Below are 15,918 nucleotides of genomic sequence, written 5' to 3'. Positions count from 1 at the left end.
ATATAAGTGTGCCTCATGACTCAGTCCCTGAGTCTGGGTGTCAGAATAGTCCAGACTGAGCCCCCAGCAATTCATCAATTGTAATTCAGGTCTCCCTTCCCTGGTACTGGTTCCCATGGAGGTTGCTGCTCCAATAAATTGTGATTCTATATTCACATGGTGGGCAGTATGTGCCTTGTGACCTCACTTCTCTTGAAGATCTAAAGAGTTATTGATCTTTCAGTTTTTTCATCTTTTTACTTATTGTTATGATGGAGTAGCAACTTCTGAGCTCTTTACATGTGGAACTGGACTCACTATTTCTTAGAAACATTATTTTCTTATGGGTTCCAAAATGGTGATATATCATTCCTTCCTTATTTATTCATTGGATTTTTTTCCAAAAAATGTTTTTCTTCATCAACAATTTGGTTACTCTGAATTTCAGTTTATGTAGAAAAAGCAGGTCAATTGTTTTATCTTTTTAACCATTATTTACCATTTTCAGAATAATGAATTGATATCCTAGCAATCTTCAATGTGACTAGTGAGGGTTTTTTTTTTTAAGCAATATTAAGAATTCATGTGTTTTTAACATACTTAATTAGTTTAATTGTCTTTGGTGAGCCAAGTATTTCTTCTTTTGCCAGTAGGAGTCATTTCAAGCTGGACAATATAATATTACCTGCAGAAATACATACATAAAAATACACACACATACAGGCAAAGTCAAAGAATTCAGAACATACATGCCTTCCCCTTCTCTCCAAGACTGCATCTAGTTTCACAACTAGAGGGCATATGTTACATCCACTTACATTCCATTGGCCAAAGCAAGTCATATGGCAAAATGGAAAGTCACTAGGGTGGGGGAAATATATTATACCCAAACTAAAGCCATGAGAAAAGTGAAATGTTTTTATTTAAAAAATTGTGAATAAAACTATCTACCACACTGGGTGTGATGGTTGGTTTTATGCGTCAACTTTGCTACCCACCTATTTAATCAAACTCTAATCCAGGTGTTACTGTGAAAAGAATTCTGTAGATGTGTTTTTCATCTACACTTGATTGATTCTAAATGAAGATTACTCTTGATGATATGGGTAGGCCTTTTTCAGTCAACATTGGTAATACATAAAGGCCTTTACAGCAAAAACTGAGGTTTCTTGGAAAAGAAATTCTGTCTCAAGACTGCAACATCAACTCCTGCCTGAGTTTTCAGCCTACCACCCTGCCCTACAAATTTCAGACTGGCCAGCTATAACAACTGCATGAGCCAATTCCTTAAAATGAAAGAATGACCCTAGTGAAAGCAATTAGACAAGGGAAAGAAATAACCAAATTGTAAGGAAGAAATAAAACTATCTCAATTAACAGATGCTATGATCCTATATATAGAAACCCTAAAGAACATACACATGTGTACACACACACACACACACACACACACACACAATTATTAGAGGTAATAAATTTGGTAAATTTGCAGAGTACAAGACCAAAACTGAAAAAAAAAATATGTGTTTTTTTAATACACCAACAATGAATAACCTAAAAAGGAAATTACGTGATAATTCCACTTATAATACTAACTGCTATGGACTGAATTGTGTCCCTCCAGAATCCATATGTTGAACCCATAATCTCCAATGTGATTGTTTTTGAGATAAGGCCTATAAGAAGATAATTTAAGGTTAAATGAGGTCATAAGGGTAGAACCCTGATCTGATAGATTAGACATGAGTAGATTTTGTCTCCCTTTTCTTTCTCTCCCTACCCATTATGGAATGACAAAGTGAGAAGGCAGTTATCTATAAGCCAAGAAGAAAACTCTCACCAGAATCCAAATTGGCCTTGATCTTGGATTCCCAGTCTCCAGAACTGTAAGAAAGAAATTTCTGTTGTTTAAGACATCCAGTATGTAGTATTTTGTCATAGCAACCTAAGCAGACTAAGATAGCATTCAAAAAGATGAAATACCTAGGAATAAATTTAAGGGGATGAAAAGTTTGTGCACTGAAAACCATAAAACATTGTTGAAAGAAATTAAAGAAAACCTAAATAAATGGAAAGACATCATGCTCATGAATTGGAAGACTGAATATTCAACACACCAATACTTGTCAAAGCGATCTACTGATTCAATACAATCCCTACTGGCCTTTTTGCAAAAATGGAAAAGCTGATCCTCAAATTCATATAAAGTTACAAGGGAGCCAAAACAATATTAGAAAAGAAGAACAAGGGGCCCCTGGGTGACTCATTAGGTTAAGCCTCTGCCTTCAGCTCAGGTCATGATCTCAAGGTCCTGGAATCGTGCCCCACATCTGCTCAGCAGGGACCCTGCTTCCCCCTCTCTCTCTCCCTGCCTCTCTACCTACTTGTGATCTCTCTCTGTGTCAAATAAATAAATAAAATACTTAAAAAAAAGAAAAGAAAAGAACAACAAAACTGGAGAACTTACACTTTCCCATTTTAAAACATACTACAAAGCTATAGGAATCAAAACAGTATGGTACAGATTTCTTCCTGCTATCAAAAAACAAGAGTTCCTATGAAAACTTTTACAAACTGAAATGGCATAGAGTGAAAAAGCAATTAACATTAATTTATATGGATTTTTTAAAATATTTCCAGACTGAAAAAACAATCTCTGTCAGGCTTTTCAGATACTTTAGGACACATCTTGCTAATGGATGCACAGCATAAACCAAGATTAAGCACAGATGCTCAAAGACATAGTACAAAGTTACAGTGGCTTGATACTGAGATGTAGTTCCCAAGGAAAGAGTTTGGTTGTGTCAGTCTTGCTGCTCAGGGTGCATGCTGTCTCGATAAAGGCTTATTACAAAACAAATGCTGAATGTTTTTTTTCTCCCTTTTAATCTTTTGTCATAAAAGCAACAAACCTTTTAAGATTTCTTTCAGTTAATAAAAACAGGTACCCATGTAGGTTTTTTGTAAAAGCAAAATGGCATAACACAAATTTTTGAAAAGCAAGGGATACCTACACTGACACAAGATAGACATATAGACCAATGGAGTAAAATTAACAGTCTATAAACAAACCCATATGTGTATGGCAAATTGATTTTTGATGTGGAGGTCAAGACCATTCACTGGGAGTAACAATAAACTCTTCAACACATAATTCTGGGACAACACGCAAACGAATGAAATGGAATCCCTATTATACAGCATATACAAAAACTAACTGAAAGTGAATCAATGACTTAAACATAAGAGCTAAAATCATAAAATTCTTACAAAACCCTAGGAGCAAATCCTATAGAATCAAAATTTAAATGGAGTCACTTATGATGGGGACAAAATGGTATTGGCCAGTGAGGGCACATTAAAGCAAAACAAAACTTAGCCTTACCTGACAAATTGCAATAACTTATGACTCCTCTCAGAAATCAGCCCAGGACAGGGATGCCCCAAAATGCCATGTCTGTTCATGTCATCTTTGGACTTTCTTTTTTCTCCAATTCAGCTACCCTGACACAAATACAAAGACCAATCAACTAATCAAATGAAAAAGCCAAGTAACTTCCATGTTTACCCCATAAACACCTTTTAACTTTAAACTCATTGCTCTCTTAGTGTTGAGTTTCCCGGTTTACAGTTCAAAGAAACTCATCTTTCTGTCTTATTTTACTCAGTGTGCAGAGTGAGGTTTTTGGCAATCCTTATGAATTTGGATTTGGCAATGGGTTTTTAAGTATGACACCAAAAGCACACCATAAGAGAAAAAATAAACTAGGCTTCATCAAAAATTTAAGTTGGTAATCAAAGCAAGAAAGTGAAAAGACAACGTACAGAATGGAAGAAAATATTTGCAAATCATATATCTGATAAGGATCTAATATCCAGAATAAAGAAAGAACTCATAACTTAAACAACAAAAGACAACCTAATTAAAAAATGGGCAAAGGACTTGAATAGACATTTCTCCAAAGATACACAAATGGCCAACACAGACATAAAAAGATGTGCAACATCACTAGCCTTAGGAAAACACAAATCAAAACCACAATAAGATACTATTTCATACCTACTAGGATGACTATAATTTTTTTAAAAGAAATTTGGTGAGGATGTGAAGAAATTGGAACCACCACATATTGATTTCTGTTGTAAAATGTCTTAGCCACTGTGGAAAACAATTTTATCAAGTTCTCAAATATTTAAGAATAGAATTACCATATGACCCAGCAATTCCATTCCTAGGTATTTGACAAGCTATCTCCATGGCTCTAGGCTGATTTGTGGGGCATGTACCAACCAGTTGTAGCAAGAATCCTAAGTCAGTTTACAGAGAACTGTATATCTGGATCCACCTGGATATCTGATCACCTTCAATATCTGATCAAACTCTTAGTCCCCACCCTTGGTGTCTGATCACCCTGATTTGCCTTCAGTCAGAACCCCAAAAAGTCAGTTTAGCCAGAATGCCTCCTGACCCCTATTTCCTATTAAGAAACTTCCATCCAATGCCCTCCAACTCTGCTCCTTAGCTATAAACCACTACTTGTTCACACTGTATATTTGGAATTGAGCCCAGTTCTAGACTGAGGTCTCTTTCCCTCCTTTGCAACAGTTCCTGAATAAAATCTGTTTTCACACTTGAACTATGTCAGGCTCTGGTTTTCTTTTAGGGTATATTACACCCCACCAAAATTGAAAAAAGTGTTGGGCTGCCAGAAAGGGCTACTTAAGATGGAGAAAGTTCCCGCCACAAAAGCTGAACTCGGACAGGAGAACAAAGGCCCAAGCAGGAATCTGAAAACCCTCCCGCCCCAGGCTCCCGTGAACCAATGGGACCCTGACGAGCAGGCGAAATATCCAAATAAGGGAAACTTGCCAAAAGACCCCTGAGCTCCCCTCGAGACCCCTTAAAAGCCCCCTCCTCCCTGCCTTGGGCGCGACTTCTGCCACTCTGCTTTCCAGACTCACGGAACCTTGCCCAAGGGTGCCCACCTCCTCCCGGCACAACTTTCCTGGCTCCCCTTCTCCTGAGCCCTGAAACTTGGCTAGAGAGTGTTTTTAATAAATCTTGCCTTGCACCCACTTTGCCTGGTGTTGTATTTATCTCGCCGGAAAAAAATTTACAAAAAGGACTCAAATATTACTACACAAATATTACAGCAGCACTATACACAATAGTTGAAAGGCGTAAATAACCCAAATGGCCATCAATGGACCAATGCATAAAACTGTGGTATATACATACAATGGAACAGAATATAAGCCATAATAAGGGATTAAGTATTGATACTTGCTACAAGGTGGATGGACCCGGAAAACTTGCTAAGGGAAAGAAGACAAACACGAAAGAAAAAACACGTTCCATTTTTGTGAAATATCAGATTAGATAAATCTAAAGACTCTAAAAGCAATTGGTGTCTGCTAAGGTCTAAGAGAGGGAAAAATGGAAAGTAAATACTTAATGAGGGTGATGAAAATGTTTTGGAATTAGAGTTGATGGTTGCACATCATGAATGTACTAAATTCTACTGAATTATACTCTTAAAATGTTTCATTTTACGTTCTGTGAATTTCACCTCAATGAGAATAAAGTTTATACCCAACAAAACAAAGTTGTTAAAGGTGCAGAACTGAAATTAGACATTGTCATGTATGCAATTAGACATTGTCATGTATGCTGATTACTCCCTTTCTGAATTGTTAGAACTCTTCAGTGAGGTTGCTTCTGTTTGTTTTTTGGAATTTTTTAAACATTAAATTCATTAGCATTTGATATATACTATGGATAGCTGAATGGCATGGAAATGGTGACATTCCCTTTCCACTGGGATGCGCTGAGCAATAAAGCTCGTTCCAAGTTTTTCACTCTGGAAATTCAGAAGGGCACCTACCCACCAAATAGCCACATCCTACCGGCATTTTACCGAGCCGAATGCCTGACCTGGGGAGGAGCTTCCATCCCCACCCCTCACCCCCCACCTCACCCCTCTAGTTGGGCCTGAGACCCCAAGGCTTTGCGGAGACAGCCTCCGCAACACCACCCCTTCGCGCGCAAGCCTCCCAAGTGCCGCGCGGCCCTCCCAACTCCACCTCTTCCGCCCGCGGTCCCCAGCTCGCCCCGCCCAGCGCACCAGTCGGAAGTGCGGACGCCGGAACAGGCCCGGGCTGAATTGCGCCACTCCCGCGAGGGGACGCACGAAGCGAACCTGCAACCCGCGGGGCGGGGCCCTTGCCCGCACGTAGCATTCCAGCCCAGCCAGAGGCGCCGTCATGACGTCTAGCGTGGCGTCTTTCCGCACAGGTGGGCGGTGGCCGGTGGCCGGTGACCGGTGACCGGTGGCGGGTAGGTGGGTGAGAGTGGCGGGCCCGCTGCGGACGGTTAGGCGCGCGAGATCTTGGCCGGGGTCAGAGGTGAGCGAGCGGCTTCCCGCGTGGCTTTTCGCCGCTTTCCACAGAGCGGGGATCCCTCAGGAGGAAAGTGTTCCCAGAGGCGGGAGCTGGTTGGGCTGAGTCTCCGCACCCCAGGTACTCGCCTCAGTTGCCTCTCGCCGTGTTTCCAAGCAACGGTTTTGGTTGTAGTTTTGACTTTTGGATTCCAGGTACGGGTGTTTCCGGAAATTCCTAAGAATTTCACGTAGCGCTTCTTTGGGAGAGGGTATCCATATTGAATAAAGGCTGTTGCCGTTGCTGCTGAGTTGTGGCGTTATGTTGGTAAAGCCTAAATTGTTTCAAAAACAAAACAAAACAAAAATTCGAACAGCTAAAGCGTCAGGTCGATCAGGAAAAGCCGTGGAATCAGTTACGAGTTTTACAGTTGGATTAATTTATTGGCCCTCGCTGTGGTTACCGGGAGTTCCGAATTAAGAGCTATCTGTTCCTGGAAGCCGTCGCCTACAACCATCGCATCAGCAGGGGCTGCGTTTTCCTGAAGTCCCCGGTAGGAGAATAGTGATTAGCAAGATTTTCGGAGTTAGATTGAGTAGAGTGTACGAAGGTTGAGAACCATGATATGAAGTTAGATCAAAATTAAGAAAAAAAGATGTACAGTATTAGTCTGAGCAGAATTCGATCTTTAAGTGCACTGCTTTTTAAAATCTAAAAACGGGTGCTGGATTGAATGGCCTGAAGGTTGTAAGCTTTAGTAGAAAGAATCTAAGATTAAAAATTGAGAGAGTCTGAATTCCAGTCTGTTGTGTGATTTGGGGAAAATTTTTCGCTTTGGTGCCTTATTTTGTAAAACCAGACGATAATGGCAATGGTCTTTTCACAGGGTTCTGGTAAATCTTATATGCGGTCCTAGGGCTTGGTTTGTAAATTGTAAACGTAGTTAATGGTATTAAAAAATTTAAAGTTGGGACGCTTTCCTCTTCCTACCCCTCCCCCCAGTTCAGTGACAGGAGATCTAATTTTAAAATCATCACAGTTTGCCTGTACCTGGTGTATCTTCATCTTTAGATTCAGTGGTTAGAAATTTTCACCCTAACTTGAACTTACTAAATCCATGAGCTGTTGGAAGGTAGGATTAGTGTCTTCCTTTTTAAATTATTGTTGCTGGAACTTGGATGGTGCCTGTCATTTTTTGGTTTTGTTTGTTGCTTAAACCCAAACTGGCAAAACCTAAGCTTTGGGTTCAACAGAAACAATTTCACATGGAGAATACTGTTTTCTGTCAGTTGAGAATGTGGTTTTTATAGCTTAGTGGTATGTAGACACACAACTTAGAGGGAATTAGGTAAAATTAGCCTTTGCATCCCCTGGAGATTAAAAAAAAAAAAAAATGCTGATCCCTAGGCCCTACTCCACACCAGTCAATCAGAATGACTGAAAGGGAGGGCGTGAGTATACCACTTTTTAAGGTCCCCAGGTTATTCTGTTGAGCAGCCAGGATGAGAAACCCATGTGTTAGAGGAATGAGATTCTTCAGCAGTGTATCCATTTTGCTTGAAGGAGGGGAAAGGTTAGAAGGACTGGAGCTATATCTGCAAAATGTAGCTTGGGATATTTGGGGAATCTTTAGAGGACTTTTATCAGCAGGTGTGATGAAGTGTATGATTTGTAAAGTGAACTGTACAGTGACAAAGGGCAGTGGGTAGATTATTAGAATAATCCATAGGAACAATAACAGTAGCAGCAGTGGTGATGAGGAGGAGAAATTTGGAGACATTTATTCTTTTCTCTTCCAATGTTAAATATCCTGAAGAAAGCAAGTAATGATTTAATTTGCAAATTTAATTTGTAAATTTAATTTACCCCATCTAGTTAAAACTGTACTTTAAATTCAGACTGTACTTTTTAATAAATGGAAGGACTATGATACGTGATTTTTATTGTTGCTGATTATTCAAAAATGTGTTCAAAAATTTGTTTCTCAAGTAATTTTCCTTAGTAACAAAATCATCTGATTTCTCTTAATAGCTTTATGTTAATGTGGGGGGTTTGTTGTTTTTTTCAGCACTGTAAGATTGATATTAAAGACATGGTTTTCAACCCTCTTCATCAGTGTACATAAGTTATCTCTTCTTTTTGGACCCATTTTACATCACAATGGTAAGCTAGAGCTCATTATGTTCTTACTTGTTTTTAGAGTGTTCTCTTCCTTTATCTCTATAAAAATATCTGTATTGCAGGTACAAAAATACTTATGTATGCCTAAGTTACACTACCTGGGAAATTATTTAGCAGTCATCTGCAAAATCTTTTCTAGAAAATAGGGGACTCGGACACCTGAGTAGCTCAGTCGGTTAAGCAGCTGCCTTCGCCTCAGGTCATGATCCCGGAGTCCTGGGATGGAGTCCCACATTGGGCTCCCTGCTCAGCATGGAGCCTGCTTCTCCCTCTCCCTCTGCTTGCTGCTCTGCCTACTTGTGTTCTCTATCCCTCAAATAAATAAAGTCTTTTAAAAAAAATTTTTTTTTAATGAAATAGATCAAAATTTGCTGGAACTTGGATGGTGCCTGTCATTTTTTGGTTTTGTTTGTTGCTTAAACCCAAACTGGCAAAACCTAAGCTTTGGGTTCAACAAAAACAGTTTCACATGGAGAATACTGTTTTCTGTCAGTTGAGAATGTGGTTTTTATCTCTCAATTGAGTTGTACAATTATGTCTAACTGAGAAAAACAGTGGGTCTGTCCTAATGTTTGTGAAGCATTAAAAAATGTTTACTTCTCCTGCCACAAATCACTGGCAAGGAGGATGTGTATAAATATGAATGACTTCGGGTGGGGGGGTGGGCACAGGTTTCTTATATTTTAAAGTTCCTTTTAATTTAGATTTTTTTTTTAAGTTTAAAAACAAATGTAACCTGCTTACCACAAATAACGTTTAAAGCAGCATCAATGTTAGCCTTCTAATGTCACATTTCTGTTCACTGACTTATAGTCATTAAGCATATTTGGGACTGGGCATTTACCTTTTGCCATGAAAAATTTTAAAGAGAAAGGGAAAAAAGTCACTTAATTGTGTTTGAGAAGCAGCAGCATTTAACAATGAAAAACTAAACATCTTTAGTGCTGAAGAAATCTTTGAAAACATTTATCCTCTCTTTTGATCTTGCCTACCCACCACTGCTCTGTTAGAGAAAAGTAGAGCTGTCACACTGATGATCTTGACTTATATTTTGCATCCATATTAGCTATCACTTCCCTCTCAAGTGTTAGGAGGTTGTGAATAAATGATGCTTATAAACGTAAACAGTTACATCTCACTAGAGCTTTTGAAGTTTTGATTTCAGAAGATACAGCATTTATTTGAGATGACTGACAACCAAATGTCTTAGAGTACACGTTTGATTATGTTTATTATGATTTTTTTATAAAAACTTGAAGATTTTTATGACCAAAATAATGAAAAGAACCTTATATATTTGTTAAAAGGGTATATCTAGAGTTACAGTCTTGTGCTGGAAAATGGTTCATATTCAAGAGTCTCATCTTGAATCCTGGAAACCAATTTTATTAGGAATCTGCTGCTTGTAAGATTATTTTCATAAATTAAATTGGTATAAATTTATTTTAACTGAACTTTTTGAAATGATGGCATATTTCACCCTTTCACTTTTACATTTTAGATGTTTGGTAAAGTCAGTGGGTCGTTTTTTGTTTTTTTGTTTTTTTAATTGCTGTCTAAAAAAACCAGCTGTTTTTGTCATCATATGAATTCTCCATCCCTAGAACTAGGGTGGCAGGGTCACTTAAACCTTTCCATGGTTTCCAAAGTCTGGCAATATTTTTCCCCCACCCTGCCTTCTTGCGATTTTGGTGGGTGCTAATTTTTAACACATGGAGTTTAGTAGGTAGAATTACTGGACTCCACAAAATAAAACAGAAAAATTTAGACCCTTACTAGTAAAAAATGAAAGTTCTCTGCCTCTCAACAGAATTAAAAATTAAAGATGATTATCATTGTGAATGAAAAATACTGTAACACTGTATAATACCCAAACCACAAAATTAGAAAGAAATGTCATTGGTGTTAAATGTGCTTATATAAAACCTAGTCCTGGGCGCCTGGGTGGCTCAGTGGGTTAAGCCGCTGCCTTCGGCTCAGGTCATGATCTCAGGGTCCTGGGATCGAGTCCCGCATCGGGCTCTCTGCTCAGCAGGGAGCCTGCTTCCCTCTCTCTCTCTCTCTGCCTGCCTCTCCATCTACTTGTGATTTCTCTCTGTCAAATAAATAAATAAAATCTTTAAAAAAAAAAAAAAAAGATTTTCTAAAACCTAGTCCTGGGGCGCCTGGGTGACTCAGTAAGTTAAGCCTCTGCCTTTCACTGGGGTCATGATCTCAGGGTCAAGCCCCCCATCAAGCTGCCCCCCCCTGCCCTGCCTCGCTCTGCCTGCTTCTCTGCCTACTTGTGATCTCTCTCTGTCAAATAAATAAAATCTTCAAAAAATAAAAAAATAAAACCTAGTACTTATTCTTAGATGTCATTATAGAAGACAGTTTTACAAGTGAGGAAGACAGAGCTTTACTTTCCTTCTCTTGTCTTGATAGAAGGGTCTCAAAATGGATGAAGAGTGGGAATCTATTATATATTCTCAAGCCCTACCTGCAGTAGTAAAACTATTATTACATTAATTTTAGATGCTTTTTTTTTTTTTACATTTTAATATTACTGAATTAATTGAGTCTGCAGTTAAGGACATCTTGCACTTACAATTGGCTGCAGTTGTTTCTTAATATAACCTAGGATACTGATGCATACTTACAGTTAGTGGTATCTTAAAGTCATTGAAATATGGTAATGATAGCTATCATTTATTGCATTTCTACTGGGCACTGACCTAGGAACCTTATATTATAGATTCTCTGCATTAAAATATCAAGATTATCTTTTTTTTTTTTTAAGATTTTATTTCTTTGACAGCACAGCGAGAGAGGGAACACCAACAGGGGGAGTGGGGAGTGGTAGAGGGAGAAGCAGGCTTCTGCAAGCAGGGAGCCTGCTGTGGGGCTCAATCCCAGGACCTGGGATCATGACCTGAGCTGAAGACAGACACTTAATGACTGAGCCACCTAGGTGCCCCAAGATATGAGGATTTTCTGAATTGGTGTTAGGTACCAATATAACAACACCCCCAATTTCCAGGGTCCCTACCAGATTAGGAGAGTTAATCTTTCCTTCACTTTAATTGCATACTTGATGGCTATGTTTTCCTGAAGAGTGCTCTTAGAATGTTGAACTTGAGGTTTATAAAATGGCAGTAGTTTCTATATCTAACTCTTGGCTCTGTATCAGCCTCTATAAACACTAGCCAGAGAAAATAATTTTAGCATTTCTTATATAATTTATTGTCATAATCAGGTACCCAAAACTGACATGATTTTTCTTTGTAATATATCTTGAACATATAGTGGGGTGGGTGGATATAAAATAAAGGAAAATATCTTAGACATATTTTAGAAAAAACATTTATAAACATTTAACTTAGAAGTGTTAAATTATTTTTTGTGAAAATAACTAATACCAAAAACACCGTTTACTTTTTACAGCAACAAGCTTTAGAACTAGCTTTGGATCGTGCTGAGGTGAGGTGTGACTAAGTTACATATTGAAATAGTGTTCTCTTAATTAACAAAACTCAGTTTTAAGAGATTTCTGTATGTGGTTCTCAAAGAAGCATATTAACGTAATTTTAGGATAAGGATGCATATAATTTTGCCATAAATAAAAATGCTTTGGAATGAGGTTTGGCTCATCTTTTATTTGGAATTCTTAGATAATGTTGTAGAATAAAAATTATTGAACAAAGAATTTCTAAAATTATGTTTTCCTGTTTTGATAAGTTGTGTAATTGCTCAGTTAGAAGGGAAGATAGTTCAAAAATATATCGAGTTCTTGCAGTTGGGTATGCTGTGCATATTCTGAACAACGATAAAACATTTTGAGGATAATTCTCACTTCTGAAACTATATGATTTTGCTTATATCATAGTGAAATATTGTGCTAAATTTTAGTGCAGTTTAAATTTCACTTGTTTATAATATAAATTTAGAAGTTAAGTAGTTTTTCCTACAAACTATAATTTAATATGGATCGGGACTTGAGTGACTAGTCTTTTTGATCTTAACACGTGTTTTAAGTATTCATAAAATAGAGCTGTTTGTGCACTAAGCAAAAGGCAAGCTTGTTTTCATAAACTTTTCTTTTTTAGTATGTCATTGAAAGTGCCCGACAGAGACCTCCCAAAAGGAAATACCTGTCTAGTGGAAGGTATGCATATTTAATTGATTGATATCTTTGATTATTGGAAATAATGATTGCTACCATTTATTGCATTCCTTCTAGCACTGTACTAGAAATGTTAGAGGTACTTTAAAGTTGATATTAACTATTGTATTCAACCCCACTTCACCCACAGTGTGGGGGAAATTGAGGAAAAAGTTAGGGAAAATTTCAGAGTAGCATTCACTTCATGATAATTATAATATTATAGTCACATTATTTTGTTTCATTAAATTTTAGAAAATCTGTATTTCAAAAACTTTATGACTTATATATTGAAGAATGTGAAAAAGAGCCTGAGGTTAAGGTAAGTGTAATTTTTTTATGTTATTATTGCTTTTGAAATGTAGAGGAAGAGGGACATTCGAAGCAGTTAAATTTGAAGCAGTAATGATTTATATTTTTGTCAGTTAACTAACATCTTTTCCAGCCAGACTAGCCAATTCTGCAGTTGACTCATAACCTTGGCTAATCTGGCACTGGGTAGAGTTCACCTGCTTAAGTAAGAGAGGTGAACAGTGTTTGCTGAATAACAGAAAATATTTCCTTGAGTACCCAAAGAAGTCATCATAAATACTATCTTTTGCTTCTTTACCCCTTGAAAAGTGATTTGTAGACCAAAGACAGGAGGTAAAAGGTCACTATTTCCTCATGGTCATTTGTATTGGAAAGTTAAAGCTATTGTAAGGATGTGTAGGAAATTCAGGTGTGATAATAAAAGATTAGTTTGGCCACAAAAATTAGTTCAGAGCCATGTTAACTCATTTTTATTTAGTATAAAAATATGGGCAATAAAAATGTAACAAACTTTTGGATTGTTGGGTTATAAGAGCCTTAAAAAGCTCTATGAGCTTCTTTAAAGATGAATACCATTGTGCTCACTGTGGCAGCACATATGCTAATAGTGAATACCATTTGGGGTGCTTGGGTGGCTCAGTCATAAGCTTTGGACTCTTGGTTTCCACTCAGGGGATCTCAGTTGTGAGTTCGAGCCGGGCATAGAGCCTGCTTAAGATTCTCCCTCTGCCCCTTATGCTCTCTCTCTTAAAAAGAAAAATACCTTATTACCTGTTAGGCAAAAAATTAGTGGAATGCTAATAGTATCTAGCCTTTAAGATCTTAACATAGGGAAAACAATAAGTATTGAATAAATCTTATGGTATGTTTCTAAATAAGTTTGTTGAGATATAAATGATGTACAATAAATTGTGCATGTTTAAGGTATATATTTTGTAAGTTTTGACATAATGTACATCCATTAAACTATGGCCACAGTCAATAAATATAGCAAATATATCCATCACCTCAGGGACAGAACTAAGATAGGATACATAAATAAAGATTCTAAATTGGGGTTGGCAACCATTATCTGCCAGATGAATCTAGCCCACTGCATGTTTTTGTAAATGATGTTTTGTTGGAATCCAGCTGCAGCCATTCATTTATGTCTTGTCTGTGGCTGAGTTCAAGGTATAACAGCAGAGTTAAGTATTTGCAACACAGACCATACATAGCCTACAAGCCTAAAATACTATCTAGCCCTTTAAGAAAGAAATTTTCTGACCTCTGATTTTTTGCTCACACCAGAAGTAGAAACCAACTTGTCTTGAAGAGATATTCAATACTGTTTGAATTTATCTGTCTTATGTCAAATTCGAAGGTTTTCTCTACCCTTGAAACTACTTTAAAATTTAGTCTCGGGACGCCTGGGTGGCTCAGTTGGTTGGGCGCCTGCCTTCGGCTCAGGTCATGATCCCGGCGTCCTGGGATCGAGTCCCGCATCGGGCTCCTTGCTCCGCGGGGAGCCTGCTTCTCCCCCTGCCTCTGCCTGCCATTCTGTCTGCCTGTGCTTGCTCTCTTACCCTCTCTCTCTGATAAATAAATAAAATCTTTAAAAAAAAAAAAAAATTTAGTCTCTCTCTACTAATCTTTTTTTCCCCCCCTGGTGGGAGAAAGAGAGCATGCAGTGGGAAAGTGTAAAGGAAGAGGGAGAAAGACTCTGAAGCAGACTCTGCACTGAGTGTGGAGCCTGATATGGGGCTCGATCTCAAAACCCTGAGATCGTGACCTGAGCCAAAACTGAGTCAGATGCTTAACCAACTGCACCACGTAGGTGTGCCCCTCTACTGATTCTTCATTAAATAGTTCAACTGTTGATTTGTTCATTTTTTTCAAATTCTCAAGATGCTGAGGGTTTTTATTCCACAGTTAGAGTAAATCAATTTATCATTTGTCCTTGCATATAACTGCAGATATACATGTTTAACACAAAATACTTGGGTTTGTTTTTTGAGATCCTGTAGAACTATTCTATTAACTCGGTTTTTTTGTAAATAAAATTAGATTAAATGAATTCTAATATCTATATATGTGGGCTTCATTTTAAAACATACTCCTTTCTAAAATAATGGATTTGGGGGCACCTGCGTAACTCAGTGAGTTAAAGCCTCTGCCTTCAACTCAGGTTATGATCTCAGGGTCCTGGGATCAAGTCCCCGTATCAGGCTGTCTGCTCAGCAGGGAGCCTGCTTCCCTTCCTCTCTCTCTGCCTGCCTCTCTGCCTACTTGTGATCTCTGTCTGTCAAATAAATAAATAAAAATTTAAAAAGTAAAATAAAGTAATGGATTTTTAGGTATGTGTACTATATTTCCTAATGACTTTTTTTTTTTTTCCTCCACAGAATAGTTTCTAGGGTGTCTGGGTGGCTCAGTTAGTTAAGCATCTGCCTTTGGCTTAGGACATGATTCCAGAGTCCTGGGACTGAGCCTCTCAGGCACCTGGCTCAGAGGGGAGGCTGCTTTTCCTTCTTTCTCTGCTCTTCCCCCTGCTGATGCCTTCTTCCTCATACCCTTTCTCAAATATATAAATAAAATCTTTAAAAAGAAAGTTTCTAAAGAGCTTTTATATTGAATTTATAGGAAATTGCTTAATTCCTCATTTCTTACCAGCTAGGTATCTTTGAGCCTAACATTACAACTAAGTAGAGTTTTTGAATTTGTTTATATCTAATTTATGCCAGAAATTTGTGTAAAACATAGTAGGAGACCAAAATTGAATTTACATAGTTGTGTCTTGTATTTGGTGACTGTATTGTTTGTGAATCTTCCCCTATATTCAGGATCATAATGTGGAAGGAACACTGAAAGTTTCATTCAAGTCTGAATGAATCATAGTATTTTGGGGGCACCTGGGTGGCTCAGTGGGTTAAGCCTCTGCCTTCGGC

The 15,918-nt window shown here is 37.9% G+C and overlaps 1 protein-coding gene and 1 long non-coding RNA gene across 17 annotated transcripts in view; one reads left to right on the top strand and one right to left on the bottom strand.

The window, feature by feature from the left end:
• Positions 1–567: 567 nt before the first annotated feature.
• On the bottom strand, positions 568–3,810 carry LOC106003602. The gene is made up of 3 exons (XR_001176196.2): positions 3,365–3,810; positions 1,820–1,863; positions 568–664 (listed from the first exon to the last, which is right to left on the bottom strand). It is a non-coding gene; the product is annotated as an uncharacterized LOC106003602 (long non-coding RNA).
• A 2,330-nt stretch (positions 3,811–6,140) lies between these two features.
• The window catches only part of SUPT20H (SPT20 homolog, SAGA complex component), a 41,464-nt gene continuing 31,686 nt past the window's right edge, over positions 6,141–15,918 (top strand). For 4 of the 16 annotated variants that reach the window (XM_004770763.3, XM_004770764.3, XM_004770766.3 and 1 more), the window contains exons 1-5: positions 6,422–6,572; positions 8,426–8,520; positions 11,962–11,997; positions 12,624–12,682; positions 12,935–13,001. In XM_004770763.3, coding sequence (XP_004770820.1) covers positions 8,518–8,520; positions 11,962–11,997; positions 12,624–12,682; positions 12,935–13,001 — 165 coding nt within the window. In that variant the 5' untranslated portion in view covers positions 6,422–6,572; positions 8,426–8,517. Of the gene's footprint in view, positions 6,573–6,669; positions 6,911–8,425; positions 8,521–11,961; positions 11,998–12,623; positions 12,683–12,934; positions 13,002–15,918 lie in introns of those variants that run through there. The other 12 variants (XM_004770767.3, XM_013044913.2, XM_004770768.3 and 9 more) reach the window with 8 other exon arrangements.

Source organism: Mustela putorius, unplaced genomic scaffold (assembly GCF_011764305.1).
Source record: "Mustela putorius furo isolate JIRA1106 unplaced genomic scaffold, ASM1176430v1.1 tig00003942_pilon_pilon_pilon, whole genome shotgun sequence".
Lineage (NCBI taxonomy): Eukaryota > Metazoa > Chordata > Mammalia > Carnivora > Mustelidae > Mustela > Mustela putorius.
The sequence above is the reverse complement of the archived record's forward strand: the minus strand, read 5'-3'. Positions and strand labels throughout refer to the sequence as shown.